Source organism: Dermacentor silvarum, chromosome 4 (assembly GCF_013339745.2).
Source record: "Dermacentor silvarum isolate Dsil-2018 chromosome 4, BIME_Dsil_1.4, whole genome shotgun sequence".
In the NCBI taxonomy this organism is placed as follows: Eukaryota; Metazoa; Arthropoda; class Arachnida; order Ixodida; family Ixodidae; genus Dermacentor; species Dermacentor silvarum.
This window is the reverse complement of record NC_051157.2, coordinates 126,901,942-126,923,046: the sequence shown is the minus strand read 5'-3', so window position 1 is coordinate 126,923,046 and position 21,105 is coordinate 126,901,942. Positions and strand designations below refer to the sequence as shown.

Genomic DNA, 21,105 nt, shown 5'->3' with positions numbered 1-21,105 from the left:
CAGTGAAAATGTTTAGATCCATTAGTGTCCTGGTCTGCCCCATTAATAACATCCTTACCATTAAAGCTTTAGAGTTATTTTGTGATACACGACCCCGAGCTTGAATTCTCAATGAGAAAAGCTGTAGTTGAAGATTGTATTCTGGCCACCTCGTGGACACCGAAATATTTGGCACGAAAGGTTCACGGTGCTTCCTATCAAAGTTTATTTCATGCAGTTTTCTTCTTTCCTAGAAAACGTTGCCATTAAAAGAAAACCTAAATTGTCTCCATCGACGACTCGATATTACGCTTTAAGCGTAAAGTTGTTAGACATATGGCGCACCTAGCAAGCTTTAGACACCCGTAAATGTAGTAAAATGTTTAGTGCGTAAACAAATAAAAATGCACCGATGTGATGGTACAGGAGAAATATCAGAAAAGTTTGGTCAATGATGGCAAATACAGCACGGAAAAAAGGATAAAAAAGAGCAGCCACGAAAAGGCGCTTACTACCAACTAAGGCATTTTTGTGTGAGCAGAGTTTATGCACCGAGGGTTACGAATTATCCAGTTTTCTATCCTGTAACTGTCGTCATGACACCGCACAAACTTGCTCAGTTTCAGACACTACATCCTACATATGCAAAGCTATATGCCCCTTCACTTGGCATCACACATCACTTAAAGCTGCATGAAATAACATGATGTAAAACTATCAGTTAGGCCATGCATGCTGTTTCAAGATATTTCTGCAAATAAGTACCTCCTTCAAACTTTCCTTGTTATGGTTTTTGAGATATTAACCTCAATATAAATGGTTATTTGTGTGACTATTCCAAAAAATTTGAGTAGCTTTGACCCTATTAGTAGGATAGATCTCTTGTGCTGCTTCTTATCTTTTTTATAGAAGCATCACTTCAATTTTGATGTGAGCCTTCGTGTCTCCTAGAGGGACGCACGAAGCCCGCAACACTTCCACCGTTTGATCGGAGGCGTTCTCCAAAAAAAGGGGGAAAAAACTTAATGGGGCTTTATGTGCAAAACCACGATATGATTATGAGGCACGCCGTAGTGGGGGACTCCGGAAAAATGTGCACCACCTGGGGTCCTGTGACGTGCACCTAAATCTAAGTACACGGATGCTTTCCCATTTCGCCCCCATCCAAATGAGGTCGCCGTGGCTGGTGTTTGATCCCGCGACCTCGTCCTTAACAGCCCAACACCATAGCCACTAAGCAACCACGGCAGGTTGGGAGGCGTTCTCTCCTGGAGCCGTAGATTAAAGACCAAGCATCAACTTATAATTCGAGCAGCATTTTTTCATATACATACTCCTAAGTTCTTTTATAGCGTCGGTATCTCTGTAGAGTGCGAAGTGAATCTGCATTTGTGGCTGCTATCAGCAAGTGATTGGTCGTGATAAAAAAATATAGATGACAACTTTGCTTATTTTTTATTATTGATTTTACGTGGCATCTTCTGCTCTCTTAACTAATAGTGTAGAAGCCTTGAGCAGGTGGGGGCTCACTATTGCTCCGAAACGCACTTTTGCATGTCATATTTCTTGAATTGTATTGAATTCTAGGATCTTACGTGCACAACCCCGATTTGATTAGGAGGCATACATTAGTGGTGGATTATGAAATAATTTTGGCCACCAGGCCGTGGCCCCAATGCACGGGACACAGGCGTTCTTCCATTTCCACCACATCGAAAGGCGGCCGCCATCGCCAGGATTTGATCACGCGACCTTGTATTGAGCGGCGCAACAAAATAACCGCTAAGCCACCGCTGCGGTAACGAACTTTAAGCCTTTAAATCAAGCGAATCTGAGCGCATATTTATCTTCAATTTGGACGTTATTTCAGATAAATGCTTTCTCACCGTGGATCATCAAAGCAACGTGATTCAAATGAAAACGTATCAGAAGAGTGACCAATTTTGTAAGAAGCTTTAGTATTTTCTCTAAATTTTAACTGAGAGACGTGGAGTCAAGTTCAGGCGACGATACGTCAAATTCTACAAGTACTCGAGTAATTGGTTTCTTATTTTGCAAAATAGAGTTATGCGTCCTGTGTAGCTTATATTTCTTAAAATCATTCTCTTTGATGCTTGTTCGGAGTGTCCAGCATCATGCTACGATGCTTTGATGTTGCACTCAGTGTGAGGCGGCCCGGTTCCCCTGAAGCTGTAAAATTTGTTTGTTTTACGTGTTTCGCAAGCATATTCGTTGCCGAATAAAGGTGATTATATTCAATTTCAAGAGTTTCCGATGGTGGTTTCATATTATATTGTTGCGGTGAAGGGAAAGAATACGGGGATACTAAAGAGAGGAAGACGAAGACTCTGGTCGTTGCCTGAACGCCATATACATCGCTTGTAAATATAAATTCTCTACAATCGTGGGCCTGCTTTCATCCTGTAACATTTTGGTGGAGGTGCGGGGTACCATAACGAAACTTCGCAGGGACGTCATCTCCCTGACGCCACAATGGCAGATCAACCGCCGACACAACCGACAACGCCTCAGCAGTCAATGCCAACGGTCATGCTCACTCATCCGCAGGACCCGTCCGAGGGTCCGCGGGATCCGAGGACTGCCTTGCGATGTACGAGCAAGTGTGCGACAACAACAGGTGGGATCCTACATTGATGCTAGCAAACCTGATGTTTTATTTGAGAGGAACTGCGAAGCAATGGTACGATACGCATGAAGCTAACCTAACGAGCGGGGATGTCTGCAAAGAAAAGATGCGAGACCTGTTTGGAAGACCTGTCGGTCGTCAGTTGGCAGCAAGAAAAGAACTTGCATGCCGCGCTCACACGTCCACACAATCCCATGTCGTTTACATACAGGATGTGCTGGCCCTCTGCCGCAAGGCTGATAACAACATGACCGAGGGAGACAAGATTGGTCACATAGTAAAAGTTATTGCAGACGATGCCTTCAACCTCCTGATGTGTAAGGATTGTGCCACTGTGGATGCAATTATAAAGGAGTGTCGGCGCTCCGAACAAGCGAAAGGCCGCCGCGTCCCTCAAAATTTCGACAGATTGCCCAATACCGCTGCGAAATCTTCGTGCGAAGACCCACCGCGGTTCGTTCAGCAGACAGGACCGGAAGATATAACGCGTATCGTTCGCCGTGAGCTTGAGGCCATGGCTCCGGCTCCAGTTCATTCCGACTGTCGGGAAAGCTTGCCCGCTATCTCGCTAATACAAGCGGTCGTTCGGGAGGAAATAGCGAGTTTGGGCATTCCATCTCTCTGCTCGGTCCGCCATACGAACACCTACCAGATTTCTCCGGCCGCTCGCTCCCAGACGCAAAGTTTTCCGCCACTCCGTCGCAACCCAGCTGACTGGCGCACAGAGGATGACAGACCAATCTGTTTTAATTGTTCCGGTATTGGACACATCAGCCGTCATTGCCGTAACCACTGGTCATCGCCTCCTCGGTGGTTGTCTCCGAGTCACTACCGCCAAGTACCAGACAATCGCACTTTCTCGCCCTACACGCCGCCTAGAAACATCAACGCCGACAGTGCTCCACCAAGATCCAGCCGCTCCCCGTCCCCTCAAGGCCATCGGTCCCGTTCGCCTCTAGTTCACCGTTCCTCGTCCCCGTCTGCCACCGGTCGCTTCCCTTCGGTAAACTAGGTGGTGCAGCTCCAGGAGGTGAAGCTGCAACTCCGACCCGGCCCACAAATCCTCTGTTGACGCTGCCTACACGTGGAAACCTACTGGACATTGAAGTTGATGGTGTTCCTCTAACATCTCTCGTTGACACAGGAGCGCAGCTTTCAGTTATGAGCGCTGCTCTCCGCCGAAGGCTCAAAAAGGTTCTGACGCCCGCCGTACCATGCACTGTGCGAGTCGCTGATGGGAGTACTTCACCTGTTCTTGGAATGTGCACAGCACGTTTGATCATTGCGGGCCATTATAGTGTTGTTTTATTTATCGTCCTTGAGCAATGTCCACACAACCTGATTCTCGGCCTCGACTTCCTTTCGAAACACTCTGCCGAAATTGACTGCTCCGCAGGTGTTGTACAGCTGGATCTGCCGCTTCCTGCCGATGCAGCAACTTGTGCGTCACCCCGCTTATGTTCTGCTGAGTTTGCAAGGCTGTCTCCACAGGCGGCTATAAATGTCCTCCTGACACCCTGTCATCCCGTACCTGATGGCGAGTACGTCGTGTCGCCACTTACTGACTTGGTTTTGTCACGCAATATTGCCCTACCGAGCACCTTAATCCGGATCCTCGAAAACTGCGCTCGCGTGCCCATCCTCAATTTTAGATTTTCGGCGCATGTGCTGCCACACGGTATTGCCATAGCACGTTTGGTATTGCTGTTGCAAACGTTTGCGTTTGCGTGCTATTGCCATAGCACGGTAATACCATAACACGGTATTGCCATAGCATTCCTTTGGACGAATTTGAGATTTCTTCTTTGGCCTCTGAATCCTTCCTCAGTACCAACGGACCATTGTCACCCACTCCTTCGTGCTCGACGCCTCGGGACGATGTTTGTAAGATGATTGCCCCTGACCTTCCTTCCAAGCAAATAACAGCTCTTCATCACCTCCTGTCATCTTATCGGGATACCTTTGATTTGGACGACCGTCCACTTGGTCAGACATCTGTTGTCATGCATCGCATCAACGCCGGTGACGCCAGCCCCATTCATAGGCGGCCATATCATGTCTTCGCAACAGAAAGGGCCATCATACAGAAAGAGGTCGACAAGATGATAGACAAGGACATCATTGAACCTTCCAGTAGCCCGTGGCCATCACCGGTTGTCTTAGTAAAGAAAAAAGACAACTCGTGGCGCTTCTGCGTTGACTACCGTCACCTCAACAAGATAACAAAGAAGGATGTTTATCCCCTGCCTCGCATTGACGACGCTCTTGACTGTCTTCACGGATCCCAATACTTCTCATCAATTGACCTCCGCTCCGGCTATTGGCAGATTAGCGTTGATGAGATGGACCGCGGGAAAACCGCCTTCGTCACACCGGACGGTCTGTACCAATTTAAGGTCATGCCTTTTGGATTATGCAATGCGCCAGCTACATTCGAGCGCATGATGGACTCTCTCCTGCGCGGCTTGAAGTTGTCTACATGCCTCTGTTGCCTCGACGATGCGATTGTGTTTTCGCCGAACTTTGATAGCCACCTGAGGCGCTTCACGACCATACTCTCCGTGTTTCCCAGCGCTGGCCTTCAACTAAACTCCTCCAAGTGCCATTTTGGTCGCCGCAAAATTACCATGCTCGGCCATCTCGTAAACGCCGCCGGCGTCCAACCTGATCCACAGAAAGTTCACGCCATGCGAAATTTTCCTGTACCTTGTTCAACAAACGATGTCCGTAGTTTTCTGGGCTTATGCTCTTATTTCCGGCGATTTGTGAAAAATTTTGCCGACATCGCTCGCCCTCTCACTGACCTTCTTAAGAAAGATATCTCTTTCTCTTGGGGACCACTGCAGGCGAAAGCCTTCTCTACCCTGATCGAGCGGCTTACAACTTCTCCGATTCTGTCACACTTTGACCCTTCTGCGCCCACTGAAGTACGAAATGACGCAAGTTGTTATGGCATCGGCGCTGTCCTCGCTCAACGTCAACGGGGCCAAGACCGTGTCATCGCTTACGCCAGCCGCCTTCTTTCCACGCCCGAGCGAAATTACTCCATTACTGAGAGGGAATGCGCTGGTATGGGCGGTCGCGAAATTTCGGCCGTACCTTTTTGGTCGGAGCTTCTGCATCGTAACCGATCATCACGCCTTCTGCTGGCTCTCCTCTTTGAAGGACCCTACTGGACGACTTGCACGTTGGACATTGCGTCTACAAGAATATATATTTTCTATTATGTATAAGTCAGGACGCCTACATAAAGACGCTGACTGCCTGTCCCGCAATCCCGTGGATCAACCGGACCATACCGATGCAAACTCGGACATCAGTATTCTATCCCTCTCCGACTTTCTCCATATTGGCGACGAGCAACGCCAAGATCCTCTTCTTCGCACACTTATGGAACGCCTAAACTCCTCGCCTAATGACCCGTCCCTGCGGATGTTCACCTTGCGCGATGGAACATTATGCCGTCGTAGCGTTCGTCCTGATGGCCCGGAGCTCCTCGTAATCGTTCCAAAGCACCTTCGACTGGCCGTGCTCCAGCAACTTCACGATGCTCCTACTGCTGGACATCTAGGCATCACTCGTACTTATGACAGCCTGCGACGCCGCTTCTTCTGGCGCGGCATTTATCGCTCTGTGCGCCGTTATGTCGCTTCTTGCGACCTGTGTTAGCGCCGGAAGACGCCTGCTATGCCTCCTGCTGGTTTGCTTCAACCAATTGATATCCCTACAGAGCCCTTCTTCCGTGTGGGCCTCGACCTCCTTGGCCCCTTTCCGATTTCCATGAAAGGAAACAAATGAATTGCTGTAGCAACACATTGTGCCACGAGATATGCCATCGCACGAGCGATGCCAACCAGCTGCGCTACAGATGTCGCCGACTTCTTACTATACGACGTCATCCTGCACCACCGTGCCCCTCGCCAGTTACTCACGGATCGCGGCCGCTACTTTCTATCGAAGGTTTTCGATGATCTGCTCCGCTCCTGTTCTACAGAACACCAACTTGCTACCGCATACCACCCTCAAACAAACGGCCTCACCGAACGACTCAACCGCACACTAACTGAAATGCTTGCCATGTACGTTTCCGACGATCACCGCGACTGGGACGTCGCTTTACCATTCATCACTTTCGCATACAACTCGTCCCGTCACGACACAGCCGGATTCTCACCATTTTACCTTTTGTATGGCCGCGACCCTACCTTGCCCTTCGATCGACACGTTGCTACCTTCCGCAGTACAATCACCCAGCACTGGTTACGCTCGCGATGCTATTGCCTTAGCCGCCCAGGCCCGAGAGGTCGCCCGTCATCGCCTCACAGTCTCGCAAGGTTCTCAAAAGCGACGCTACGACCTTCGGCACCGAGACCAGCATTTTTCACCTGGTTCCCTTGTCCTTCTCTGGACGCCTTCAAGTCGCGTCGGCTTGTCGGAGAAACTTCTTTCCCGTTATTCTGGTCCATACTAGATCTTCCGACAACAGTCCGACGTGACATACGAGATCGCCCCAGTCGGTCAGCCTTCAGTGCCTCCCAACGTCACCAGCGATGTTGCTCACGTCGCCAGGCTCAGGCCCTATGTCCCCCCATTAAGCGACGCTCCATAACCTGCACCGGGACGGAGCTAACCCCACCGGGAGGGTGATGTTACGGTGAAGGGAAAGAAGAAGGGGACACTAAAGAGACAGGGAGACGAAGACTCTGGCCGTTGCCTGAACGCCATATACATCGCTTGTAAATATACCTTCTCTACACTCGTGGGCCTGCTTTCTTCCTGTAACAATATGATGAACGAGAAATTGTGCTTTATTTTCGGTATGCGTGAGATCAGTTGCTTCAGTGCTTGCTACCGGTTATGGCCTAGATGTTCGCAGTTTCCTTCCAGCGAAGGTCGAAATGGAAGCGACTGCCAGCAAAGGCAGCACTTATGCTGAAGTGCCTGCCGTCTACTAGCAGACTTCCGATACCCTTTAAATTCGATAACGGCAGCAGAATCTTCTGGGTAGGGTTAGAGTGTACTTGATTGTGGGAGTGGGTCCAGCGGACGCCTTGGCAAGCGCCGAGGCGAAGGAAAAAACATTGAAATTCTGGCGGTGCTGCCGTCGCCTTATTCTGAATCTCCGGCCAGTAAACTCTGGCTCCGGCTGTTTCGGTAGCGCTAATTGGCTGAGGCGAGCTCACGGGCTTAGTAGCTGTCATCTGCTCGATGCAACGTCGTTGTTGCTCCGTTTGCAATCTTTCCGCCGCTTTTTTCCCATTTTATTTACAAAAGATCGGTGAGGAATAAAAATTGAAGGACACTTTGTAAATTCCAAAGTGTGTTCGGATAAAGCCTGTGGCCATTCGACTGACTATGCCACGTCTTCTTTTTTGTCGTCAGTGTGACCAACTGTAACGCTAGTGAACTTTATAGACAACTGACAAATGTATGTCTGTTCCAAGCGTCTTGGTTGAAATCCCTGACAACGACAATCGGGCGATGCCTCACACTTGTTGTTAGGATGCGATTCACATAGGCAATGGATGCTTCTTGTCCGAGGTTTGGGGCCAAGTACACACAAGCCACAAAGAGCCCAGCCGACAACCTGACTGCACACGCTTCTCCAGGCCACAGCTGGCACCGTTCCAGGGCACGGATGGACGGGCGGTCGGACGCCGCCACTGTGCCATCACCTGATTGCTGAGAGAGTGTGAGGGGGAGAGGCCAGAGCTGACACCGTTCCAGGGCAAGGACAGACGGACGGTCGGACGCCGCGAGTATGAGCCATTAAAGGTTTTCGCCTTAATACCAGTGTTGCCGCCACCGAGTATCCGCCTGTCAGAGCTCCATGCAGCTGCGGTATGGTCTCCGACGCGACAAGCGTCTGGCCGGCGCGCGGGGCCGCTCATTCGGGAGAAAGGGACGGTGGCGCCGCCAACTTTTCAATAAAAAAAGCCTCAGTGGGGAGCCTTCGTCGGACCCACTCCCCCAATCTAGTACGCTCTAGTAGGGTCGAAAGCGGCACTTATTTGCGAGATGTCCGCGTTGAGTGCTGTATTAGCCGAAGTGTTAGGATAAAATGGGCCATGTAAAATCCAGGTCAAAGGTGGAACCCGGAGCCACTAAGTCCGTGCTGATATTGTAAAGTTGTATCTCACCGGGTATAAACTGCAATAGTTCATCTGCACCATTCAAAAAGCTTATCCGATGAAGTGAAGCAAGCGAGGCAACAACGGCTTATCAGCAAGGAAGTCACAGTTAATTTGAGTGATTTTACCGAAGTAATCCTCCATGGGTATTTTAACACCCTTTCACATGAATGATATTTCGGTTATCAGTGCAATGTACACGCGAGTGTAATATCGGCTGTGCAGTTTTATCCCGAGAAGGCGGTCCTCACAAGCTACAGACAAAAAACTATGCAGCTGAAGTTCCGAGTATAAGGCACTGCATGTGATCGACTAAGCGATGGAATGAGCTACACTAATAAAGTTTTTTAAAGATTTCGAGCTCGACAAAATCAGCGCGCAAGAGCCAATCGTGCGTACGGTGTTGAAGCCATTTCCTCCGATGTAAATAAATAGCGCATAATTATTATGTCAGGAAACGTAAATGAAAAGAAACCTTATAGAAGAATGGTGATGCTGCCAACGCTTTTTTTTTTTTTGCGTCTAGTACATTTGACGACAAAGCCTTCACACGCATGCTTTCATAAATAAGAGCCCCGTTAAGCGGAAAGCGTTCGCATAGAAGCTGGGTGACCTTTTGCAAGGAGGTAATGACTGCTTAGAGATAATATATGTACCTATATTGTTTTCGATCAGAATGACAGAGGGGACTGCTCGTCAAGGGGACTCTGAAGTGACTGCGATTACCGTAAGCAAGTGCGTCAGCTGCCCTTTTGACGAAATTGTCATTGAAATGCTGTCGCGAAATCTTTTAAAAAACCAACAACAAATTCTCTTGTGAGCTTTCGTACCTTGTATAAAAGCGCCTCATTCCCTCACGTTTTGCTATCAGACCAGTTACTGGAAGTCCAGCGCAGGCTCTCTAAGGCATCATGCAGCACTTTGGGTTTCTAGTCCTTTTCGGACTTTTCATCGGCACACAAGCAGTCTCCTTTGAGGACCTTCTTGAAGTGAGCGGATTTCGCTTTTATATAGTGGTCACATAGTTATTCCTCTTACTGTCTCTCATCAATTCAATTGAGAAAAAGAATTGATACTATCATTGGTTATCTCCCAATTTCAAATTTGCTTAAAGGTTGTTAGGCTGAGCACAATGAGTAATGGGTTTGTTATAATGAGATCGACCGAGCTTTCTCGGTGGCCGCTTTTCTTTCGATGAAAAACTTCCTCACTAAATGACAATGCTTTCCTAGGTGCTAAATTATTTGAAGAATACAGTGTCGAGCAAATTCCTCTGGTCGGGGATATGATCACGCCACAGTGGCGTAGTAACACTGACACCTACCACATAAGTCAACTATACAGTAGAAAAGCTTAACGAAAGGAACAAATAGATGATTGGGCTGCCGTATCACTAAATTCGAAAGCAGCGCCGAATTACCTGAGAAGGCTTCTTTCTGGTAATGTTCTGCGAATGCAAGTTTAGCGAAGTAACACATAAAAGTATTCAAATTTGTTACTTTCGTGCTAACCCTAGTAACCTCCAGGAAGTGTGGCGCCCATTCCCTATCACAGCGCCCACCATACTGCGAGCTCCAGACAGTATAGGTCTATCGTATTCTTCTTCTCAAACCCTAAATCATCTACTTTGCTGGTGAACTAAGATTGTTACACCAGTATAAGTGGATCATTGAAAATCGGGCAGTCTAATGCTACTATAGGTGCGCGTGCTTAAGGAGATATATAAATGTAGCTATGGAGGTAAGAGTCAAGCAAGGAGCCACTGCAGGCAAATATCAGTCCTGCGCTGTTAACGCGCGCCCTGCAACTGCTTTCCTTGGCTTCGCCGTGCAGTGCTAGGACATTTTCCCCGGGGACAGACTAAGCTCGCCGAGTGAGCTAGAGCGGCCTGTGATTGTAATGCTTAAAACGTGGCCTTGCGAGGAAAATGTCGTAAGACATATCAGTCGGCGTAGCTTGAAGCACGGCGCAAAGTCAGAGTAATTGAAGGGTCTTCTTGACCAGAGAAATGTAGAATAGTCTCCAGAAAAAGAAAACTCTGGGAGTGCTGACTTAGTCAAGCGCTACGGATCTCACTAGGTCATTACAGGAAATGCAGGATGCTTTTCCCCGGAACAACGCTTCCACATTTCGCAACACTCATTGTCGGAAGGCGCAGGCGTTCGCCCTATGCTAAGTGAGGTCTCGCTGAAAGACCCCAACACAGACAATGCGGTTGATGTCATCATTACCAAAGACTTGCCCGTGCAGCCCAAGTCTCTGTAAATAGACACGCGAGACACCTCAAGTTGTGGTGTTGACACAGCTGTCTCCTGTTGCAAGCACTGAAAAGCTCGCATCTGCACTTTACCGGCTGAACATAGCAAGCACTTCGCCTGTGATTGATGTCTCGGCTCTTTGCCAGGAAATGCGGTCTTTTCAACCTTCCTACGGCATTTCGTCCAGCTTGGCCGATTATAGCGCATCGGCGACCCTTAATTCGTCAGCGGAAGTGCTGCGAAGACGCAAGCGACGATTCAGCACGCCGGCGCACTGCGTATCAGTGCGGGTCAGTTACTTTCGAAAGCAAATGCGACGGGATAATCGCCTTCGAGACCTGCGACCAGCACGCAACAGTCAGTACCGCGCGCAAGGGCCGCTGGTTGGGTGCTGAACGGTTCACCAACGATGACCTGGCTGCCTGAACCAGTCGACTCCCCATGCTAAGCTGCATATTTGCAAGCCACGCCGGAAACATGCATCGTGGCTGAGTGTAAAGAATGAAGGGCTATCTCAAGATAACGTGTACACACTGGTTATGCACGATTAGGCCAAAAAAAAGGAAAATGGTTTTCCGATTCTACGCCTTTTTCCGGATTAACCTTCCACGATTATTAAACACATATTCGGGCCACGCATACTTCACATGTCTGACGCGCGATGTCATAAAACCGCGGATACTCAGCGCGTCAAAGTGATGTGTAAGCACTGAAGATGAGTTAATACATAGAGGAAAACTAAACTTTCTTACAACGTAAGCTGTTATGGGCTACTTCCAATAACCATTTCAGTTGGCGATGTTGGCCAGCGCCACCGTTGTCCGTTGCAGCTATCGCCAGGCTCCTACCCACTATGGGGGATTGGCCAAGAAGAAGAACGTAAACTTTATCATCAAATCAATCAGATTCGAGTCCGACGTCTTTTTAGTGGGTCTGAGCACCCGCCGCGGACGCGGTTCCGAGACCTTGTCTAGAAATGATTGGATTGTCTTCAGGACGAAAAAGAAGATTAAGTAGATGTATAAAAGGATATGGTTTACCCCTCTTTCATAGTAATAGGTAGAACAGGAAAGTGAAACTTGCCTTCTAGAAGCTGTTGCATGTGTGCTTCGTGAACTCACGGTCCGCTGCAGCGAAAAGCTCACGATTTACTGGTAGACGACGGCGTTGCAGGTTTGCTTGGCTGGCGGCGTCCTGCTGTCGAGCGGCGGTTAGCTGCCGATTTGCTGCGGCGAAAGTAAGAGCATTTTAGTCCGGCTACGTAGTATCTTGGGAAGCCAGTTGTGTTCTGACGCGCTCACCTTTTGGAATGCGAGTAGCAGAGTTTGCAGCGTGCGCCGCGAACGTACGAAGGCGTTCTGCTTCACGCTGGTGTTTCTCTCGCTGGACCAAAGCGAAATTCGCCCGTCGACGTTGTTGCCTTTCTGCAGCAGTTTTCTTAGTTGGTGCCATCGCAAGCGAAGCAGTAGGTGGCGTGTAAGCCCTGCTGATGCATGCTGAAGCTGCACTCCGTAGCGACGGGGCGTCGCAGACTAATCGGACGCGAAAGACAAACCATGTGCGGAAATTGCGTCGTCACCTCAGAAGAAGGCCTGCACCGCCCACACCAGCCTACAACACGTTGGAGTCTCCGCTCCGCTGAGACGGATTAGACTGCCGAAACACTCACTGTCGGCGCTCGTTACTGTCATGATGCAGTACTTCGTTTAACCGCTCCTAGATTGCGGTGCCCTCCCTGTCAAGACAGAACATATTTTACGCGTTCGCGCTGACGTCAGATTCGCTACAGGAAGTTGATGGTGGACCCCAGCATAAAACACTTTCGTGTTAAATACGCTAGAATGAAAAATCCGGCCGAACCCACGCCCTTTGGGAACCAGGTTAACGAAACGACCATGAAAGCACCAAGACTTCGGCGGCTGTTTCATGACCTACATGACACCCATGTAATGACAGTCATGTCATGAGTCCTTAGGAGTCGCTTTAGCTAGGCCTAAGAGACCTTAAGGCGAAAGCCTTAGTCATGCTCATGACTATGACTTCGACCATCAGCCTTTTGGTTCACTTAGTACCACATCCGGACCCATTACTTTGGTTTTTGAGTATATCTTTTTTCGCGGTCATTGTCATTTTCGCTAAGTCATGCTGATGACAATGACTTCTACTGTCGTTCTTTAGTGTTTCCTTCCCTTAGTGCCCACGTCCGAACCCACTTCAGTGGTTTTTGAGTGTTAATATTTTTTTTCGGTGGAACATTGTCATTTTAGGCGGCTGTTTCATGACCTATGTGACACGCATGTCATGAAAGTCATGTCATGCCCTATCATTTATGCTCGTGATACACTGTTGTCATACTATGTCAATTTTGGTGCCTACCAAGTTAACGCAACGACCATGAGAGCACCAAGACGTCGGCAGCTGTTTCATGACCTACATGACACACATTTCATGATATTCATGTCATAACCTATCATTTATGTTCGTCATACACTATTGTAATGCTATGCCAATTTTGGTAAATACCAAGTTAATGATTCGACCATGAGAGCACGAAGACGTAGGCGGATAGATAGATAAATAGATACTGTCAAAGTGGCAAGTGTTCGTCAAGAAATGCTCCCCATTCAAAAACATGTATGGCATACCTGATTAAATCAAACAGGCTAGGTGGCTGTTTGTCACCACGCCATTTCAAATGGATGCCAATAAATCATCATAATCATTCTGTTCATCATCATTAGCATCGTATTGTGCCACTTGTCACCCGATGTGAGATGCGTGCCGCGTAGCTTCGATACGTGTTAACTTTGCATTGCAGTTGCATTGTATTCCACCAGGTGTCTAGCGGTAGCACGCAGCCGTTGCATGTAACTAGGTCTAGTTAACTCAAGCAGGCTAGATGACTATTATACTTACCGCTGACGGGCTTGCGTCAGCAGTTACGTACACTTGACGCCATGAGATTGGAATAAAAACAGAATGGGGCATAACTTTACGTTATAGCGCCCCAGTTTTCACACTAGAGCTTTTACGAGCAGGTGTTAGCCAATACTCACGTCAGGCATATTGTGAGACGAAGTGGCCGACCAAAAGCAAACAGCACTTACTTACAAAATGTTTTTTTTTTTCGAATTTAGCCCTGTGTTTTAACACTACGTTTCCGCCAGAGCTCGCGACAGCGTCAACATAGTAGATATTCATATTGGTTAAAAAAAGTGCGCCCTTTTAAGATAGAAGTTGATGTGGTACTTTGTGCTCCCTAAAAATTGTCATGAATTTCTAAAGCTACAGATTAACTTGTAAAGACGCACCGCGGATGTGTCAAGAAGCACCAATCTCCTTTCCTGCCCGGCGTACAAGGGGTGGTTTATCGCTTTCCGTTCTCGTGCGGTAAATGATACGCGTACATAGGCTAGACCGGGAGAGGCCTAAACGATTGATTAAGGGACCATAGAAAAAAATTGAACCGATATCGGGATGGGTATGTATCATTGCACTGGGTGAATGTGGCGGTGAACGCTTGTTTAAAGAATGTTCCGGCCTCTGCAGAAATGCGGATAACGCTATGCGGGAAACTGTTGGAGCTAGTGTGATTGTAAAAGCAGGTGCCAGCTCCGTCAGCCCCGTCTGTAGTTCTGAGTAGAGCACTGCACCGGCCGATTTTTTCAGCCCGGGCCCGGCCCGGGCCCGTTTTTACGTTGGGCTGCCCGCCTGAGCCCGACCAAAAGTTTTATGGCAAAACCTGGGCCCGGCCCGGGCCCGGAAAATAATCTACGTTACCCGCCCGGCCCGGCCCGCCACCCCTTTACCTTAGGCTCGTGCCCGGCCCGAGCCCGGCTCGAAACCAGCCCGAACGCGGCCCGAGACCGAAAAAGACATGTTTTTCAGGGTCGAGACGCGCGAGGATAACGCGTTCCACGTTACATCACACCACCATAAAGTCCGAGCCCGGCCCGGGCCCGCGTCAGAAAACCCGAGCCCGGCCCGGGCCCGGGTCAAAAGGCACATGGCGTGCCCGAGCGCGGCCCGAGCCCGCAAAAAAACTGCGCTACCCGGCCCGGCCCGGGCTTTCGGGTAAGCCCAAGCCCGTGCAGTGCACTAGTTCTAAGTGAAAGGGAAATGGCCTATCTCGGCAATGCTGCACGTTAAAAACGTGGGGTTTTACGGTGCCAAAACCACGATATGGTTATGAGGCACGCCGTATTGGGAGGGGGGGGGGAGCTCTGGAATAATTTGGACCACCTGGGGTTCTTTAACGCCCACCTAAATCTAAGTACAGGGCTGTTTTCGCATTTCGCCCCCTTCCCGATCGGCCGCCGTGGCCTGCTGTCATTGGTACTCTCTCGGTGCGCTTGGTGCTATGTTGTCGATAGAAATATATCACTTCTGGAACGACATATCAGTTAAAGCCAGCGCCAGTCTTTGTCGTTTTTAAGCATCACTTAAGCGTTATGGTCACAATAACAGTTTATCTAAGTCGATCAACCTTTCTATTATAACCTACCAGCAACAAAGGATTTTTAAAGAGTGAAGAAAAGTGCATGAGAAGTATGCTGATTTTTTAATTAAATTCAAGCTGGATTATGAATATTTCCTCCCAGGCACTGAACACAACTGAGAAGAGTTGGCTGACGAAGCGAACATATAGTTTGCAAGGTCATAGCTGCGTCTACGCCCAAAAACTATCGCTCACTCGAGAGCATTACACATTTGAACAAGGGTACAAGCAAGATGGTAAAGAGTAAGTATACCTTTTTTCAGCATCAATAATCAAGGCCATGTACACAATTCTTCTAATTTGCAAATAAAGGCAGCAATGATTGCTTTCCAGTTGAGTTGAGGGACAAGGTCCCTGTGAAGTGGCTTGACGGAGGTGAAGTAGTAGGCTGGAAACGTTGAACAAGTACGTTGAACTGTATTTACAGGTGAACGATTTACATTCACAGAGAGTGCAATGAGCGTTAGCACGCCCTCATTATTCTACACCTTGCTGGGTGCTAGAGCATAGGATAATGCTTGGACGTACGTAGTACGGATTCTCCCCGTTTTGCAGCTGCGTGGTTACAATCCGGACTGCTATGAGTGATCCGTACTGCGGTTATGAAGGCAATGTGAAAAAAAATGAATGAAAACAGTACAGCGCAGCACGGATACGAATACGGTCTCGCAGATAGCGCTGGTTGCCTAAACGACATTCCCCTTTCTCAACTCAAGGCTGTCGCATTCCGCCTCACCCCTGTCGATGCTCATCTGCACTGACCCCATCTCTTATTGTTTCACGAATATAGTTGCCAGTAGGTGCCGAGGCCATCACAGACAACGGCGACTGCTATTTGGGGGAAGCGGGCAATCGGTTTTGCAGTGCGTGCTCTTTCCCGTAGAACAACAGAAGAAAGTATTCATTCAAATTCACTCAACCTGGGGGCCATGTCATTCAACTGAGTGAGCCGTTCTTTCTGAGTCATTGACGAATGTTCGGCCTTACATGCTAACTGAGCTTCTTTTTTTTTATTTCGAAAGCTTGCCCTTAGACATAATACAAAATAAATCAAAAATACATGAACAGACTTGATTCATGCAAAAAATCTAGAAGTGAACAATGATACGGTCCATGAATCCAACGTTCAAGGTCGGGTGGGCGGCCAGGCCGAAGGCCTGTTGCTCGAAGGTGGCGGAGATGACTTAGGTGAAGTCCTGGGCACGTCCATAATAGGTGTGTCACTGTCACATTTTGAATCGTAGTGTCACAAAATGGGCACGATGTGTCATAGGGACCGTGGTACTGTTGTGCCCAGAGAGCGGTCACAGACGGGGTGAGTGCGACCCCGACACGCAGCCTCCGTAACGTAACCTCCTCTCGGCGGGTTAACCCACCAGGGAGGTCTGACCCACACGGAGGTATAAGAGCTCGTGTGGTACGTCGGAGGTTTTCTTTTTCCCGGAGCAGTTGTCCGCAGGCGTCTTCAGGGAAATGCGGAAGTGGTTACGTTATGTTCTCAGGGTGGGTTGCCAAATCTGCTTCAAGTAGACCCGGCAGGGCTTCTCGAGGCACCCACTGAACGCGTATCACTAAATTCGTAGTGTCAGCAATACGGTGAATGCTATCCGAGAGAAGAGAGGACCGAGATACCCTACGTATGTCGTGGATGGCTTGAGTCGAGTCCGTGCGAACGACGAGCTGAGAATATCGAGCAGCTTGAACAAAAGAAAGCAACGCGGCCAAGGCGTCCTGTATGGCGGCAAGCTCGGCAAGATAAGCCGGCGGTGCCGGATCGGCAGCATACGAGCACGTCTGGCCTGCCTCTGGTATCAATGGGCACACGAGAGTTGTGTGAATCGTTGTACCATTAACACTGGCGTCAGTGTATGCCTACGAGAGTCGAATCGTCTTGATTATCATCGGTGCGACGAAGTCGGGAAACTTGAGCGTTAGCCTGGCGAGGAACCGGGCTATGCAGACGACCAAGAGGCTTATTGTCACTTAATTGTACCCTGTTCCAAGGAGCTACATCGGGTGTCGTAGAATCTGGGTTGTCTATTTCATGTCCCATGTACCGGGCAAGTGCAGCAGCCGAGCATAGCTTCGATGGCTTAAGGGCGTGCGCACATCGACGCTGGTGCACCAGTTCATCAAGAGTGTTGAGTTGGGACTTGGCCTGTAAGGTTGGCAGCGGAGTTAGACGTGGCAGTCCAGTTATGGCACGCATTGCTTCATGATTAATGGCCTCAAGGCGAGCCCATTCTGTTTTCGTGAAGTTTTGAAACTGGGCTCCGTAGACGAGTCGTGGTTGCAGTACGGAACGGACAAGAAGGCGAGCCATGTCAGTGCGCGCTCCGCCAGATTTCTTCGCAATCCGATGTATCAACTGTATCGTTTCTGCGGTTTGTTGCTTTGCCTTCTTGACCCATGGTCCCGCAGATCCGGAGGCATCCATTTCAAGGCCGAGTACACGGAGAGTTGAAGCCTCGTGTAGTGGCTGCTTATCCAGATTTAACAGAAGAGGCCGGAGTACCAGTAGACGGCGCCCATACTTGTTCGCTACTGACATGTACGTTGTCTTGTCCTTGGAAATTTGAAGCCCTATCTGAGCACACCAGTTGTGTGTTACGTTCAGGGCCTCTTGAAGCCCTTGTTCTTGGCGGCAGATTTCAGGATGAACTGACCAAACGGTGATGTCATCTGCATACATTACGTATTGTGCGTTACGTATCGTCGCTAGCTTCCAAGCTAGAGGAAGGAGGGAGATGTTGAAAAGGACTGGTGCGAGCACAGATCCCTGTGGGACACCCCGATGTGCGACAAAATGACCAGCTGCGTGGCCAGCCAGGCGAATGGAGAAGGTGCGAGGGGGCAGGAAGGCTTGGACGAATGAGCAGACACGGCTGGGGAATTAAAGCCAATGGAGAATTCGAACAATTGCTTCGTGACTCACATGGTCATACGCTTTGCGGATGTCCATTGCCAGGATAGTGCGAATTCTTCGGGAGCGGCCTACGATGAGAACCATAGAAGAAAGGTACTCAAGGCCATCCTCGGTGCCCAGATGAGGACGGAACCCAATTTGGCCAGGATGGTACCAAGAGTATTGCTCGAGCCACCATGTAATACGTGTCGCAAGCAAACGCTCTATCAGCTTGCCTAACGTTGAGGTTAGCGCCATTGGGCGCATATAAGCGATATTGTCCGGGGGCTTTCCGGGTTTAGGAATAGGGTCCATTTCTGCATGACGCCAAGAATCAGGAATGGCTCCTGTAGCCCAAGCTTCGTTTATGGCACCTAACAGCACATCGAGAACCTTGCCTTCCGTGTTGTTATACAGTTCATACGGTATGCCATCCGGCCCTGGTGCCTTGCCTGGCTTCGACAGGTCTATTGCCGCTAAACATTCCGCCATAGTGAAGTCAGCTTGTATACCCTCGATGTCGGCGAGAGTAGGGGGCGTGGCTGCGTCCGTGGGAAGGCTGTTTTGAGCAACGAAAGGAGGCGGTGATGTGTCCAAAGCCGGAAAAAAGGTGTGGGCGACCGTTTCGGCGAATACTGCTGGTGTCTGGCCAGATGCTAACAGCGCGCAGGCTGCAGGTTCTGGAGGCCGCCGGCCGCGTTCCATTTCACGGAAGGTGCGGCAAATAGAGGCATTGGACGACGAAGGGCCGAGGGAAGAGCACCAGTCTATCCAGCGGCCACGTTCTAAGCGGTGTTCATGGCGCCGAGCTACTGCAGTAAGACGTTGGGCCTCCAACCGGAGGGAATTTGATGAAGGGTCACCTTCTGATGCAAGTTCTGCTTGGCGGCGCGAGGCCCAGAGACGCAGAAGTTGCAAATCTGGAGTGGTTCGCGATTCATCCATCCACGATGTACGGGTTGCTTCAACTAATGCCTCACTAAGACAATGGGACGGGTCCTGCATGAAGCTGGATACAGTGCTTTCCGATATCGCCCTGTATCGATCCCAGTCCACCACTCGGCACAGCCGGCGAAGGCGGCCTGTTCCGCCCGAAGGTAAGCCAAGGTGAATCGGATGGTGGTCACTTCCCCAGCAGTAGGGTTCACATGACCTTGAGACGGTCGTCCTTCCTAGCCATCAAGACAGGTCCGGTGAGTGTGGCGGCGCGCGAGGGTGGTCCCACCGACGAGTAGGCACTGACACATTATTAAGCAGCGTGAATTGGGCGTCCATAAATGTGTCCAGCGCATACGTACCACGCGCACTGGAAATGGCGTAACCCCATATGGGTGTGAAGCGCGTTAAAATCCCATGCTACTATAATGGGGCAACCAGGATGTTTCTGTCGTAGGTGCGCCAACCAGCCGAGACACAACCGAGCCGCACGACCACTGTAGGGGCGTGCACAGTACTAAACGATGATAACGTCTGTGGGTTGGAGACGAACCAATACGGCCACGACTTCTTGCCATAAAGTGTACCACCGTGAAAGATCAACACGGATCTGATAAAGGGCGGATCGTACATAAACGGCAGCCTTTCCTGGAGGGACATCAGGCGTAGCACTCCTACGGTCCAGCATTGAAGGCGATGAGTACGCCACAAATCCTGAAATTGGTGGCAGGGCGCTAGTTTCTTGAAGCAGGAGCCCAAACACGCAGTTTCCCATATCTGAGACGCTGGCGCAGCTCTCCGACCTTCCCGGCGATGCCGCGGCAGTTCCACTGTAAAATGCCTTCTGGAGCACTCGAAGACGTAGCAGCCATCACAGGTTGAGGTTGGCCACTAGAACCGAGGTGAGATGCTGGAGCTGCTGCGCAACGAAGCGCAAAAGTTCTTGGGGTGAAAGAGACAGTGGCATAGATGCTGGGTTAACCACGTGAGCAGGAATGGATGTCGACGGCGATTGTGGTGTCCGCGCTCCGTCATGACGACGCCGGAGCAGTGTACGGCGTTCCCTGAGACGCTGGATTTCCATTTCGAGAGTGGCGAGGCGAGCGTCGATCTGGAATTCTTCATTCGCCAAGGGAGGCGGCGTCTCTTCTATCGATTGTGACGCCCGTTGCCGTTGTGATCGCGAAACGGACGCCCTAACGGCTGCGCTATATGTAGGTTTGGCCACATCACTTGTCGCTGTACTTGCTGTTGTCACCTGGCTAGCGTCTTCTTCAAGCGATGCTAGAACGGCGTAACGGTTGTACACAGGGACTTGTTTCATCGATGAGCCTTGAGAGGTGCTTGGTTGCTGCCCAGAGCGGCGTTGTCGAGCTTTCTTAGTAGCTTTCAACTTCGTAGGGCATGTCGGTGAAGTGATGTCAAGATATTTGTTTGGCATAGGCCGCATTGAAAGGATGCTGATGGGTCAGGCTCCATCTTGTCGTCCTTAGGTGGAAAGGGGCACGATGGCTTCATGTGTCCCTGTTTAAAGCAGGAGTAGCAGTACACAACGGAGGGTTTGAATGGGCGCGGGCGCAATACGCAACCGTAGTACAGGATACGTTCAGGTGGAGAATTAAGACCCTGAAGCCTGATTAGGCACGTACGACCGCTACCTAGGTAGCGAGCAGCGACGAACCTGTGCGTAGGACATGATAGTTCCTGCAGGAGCTTTTCCGGTTCTTCGTCATGGCCAACACCATTAACCA

General features: G+C 49.8%; 1 protein-coding gene across 1 annotated transcript in view; it reads left to right on the top strand.

The window, feature by feature from the left end:
• Nucleotides 1-9,622: 9,622 nt before the first annotated feature.
• LOC119448274 (uncharacterized) overlaps nt 9,623-21,105 on the top strand; it is a 40,132-nt gene continuing 28,649 nt past the window's right edge. Inside the window, exons 1-2 of the mRNA XM_049666062.1 lie at nt 9,623-9,746; nt 15,617-15,756. Of these exons, the coding sequence (XP_049522019.1) occupies nt 9,669-9,746; nt 15,617-15,756 (218 nt within the window). The 5' untranslated portion in view covers nt 9,623-9,668. The remainder of the gene's footprint in view (nt 9,747-15,616; nt 15,757-21,105) is intronic.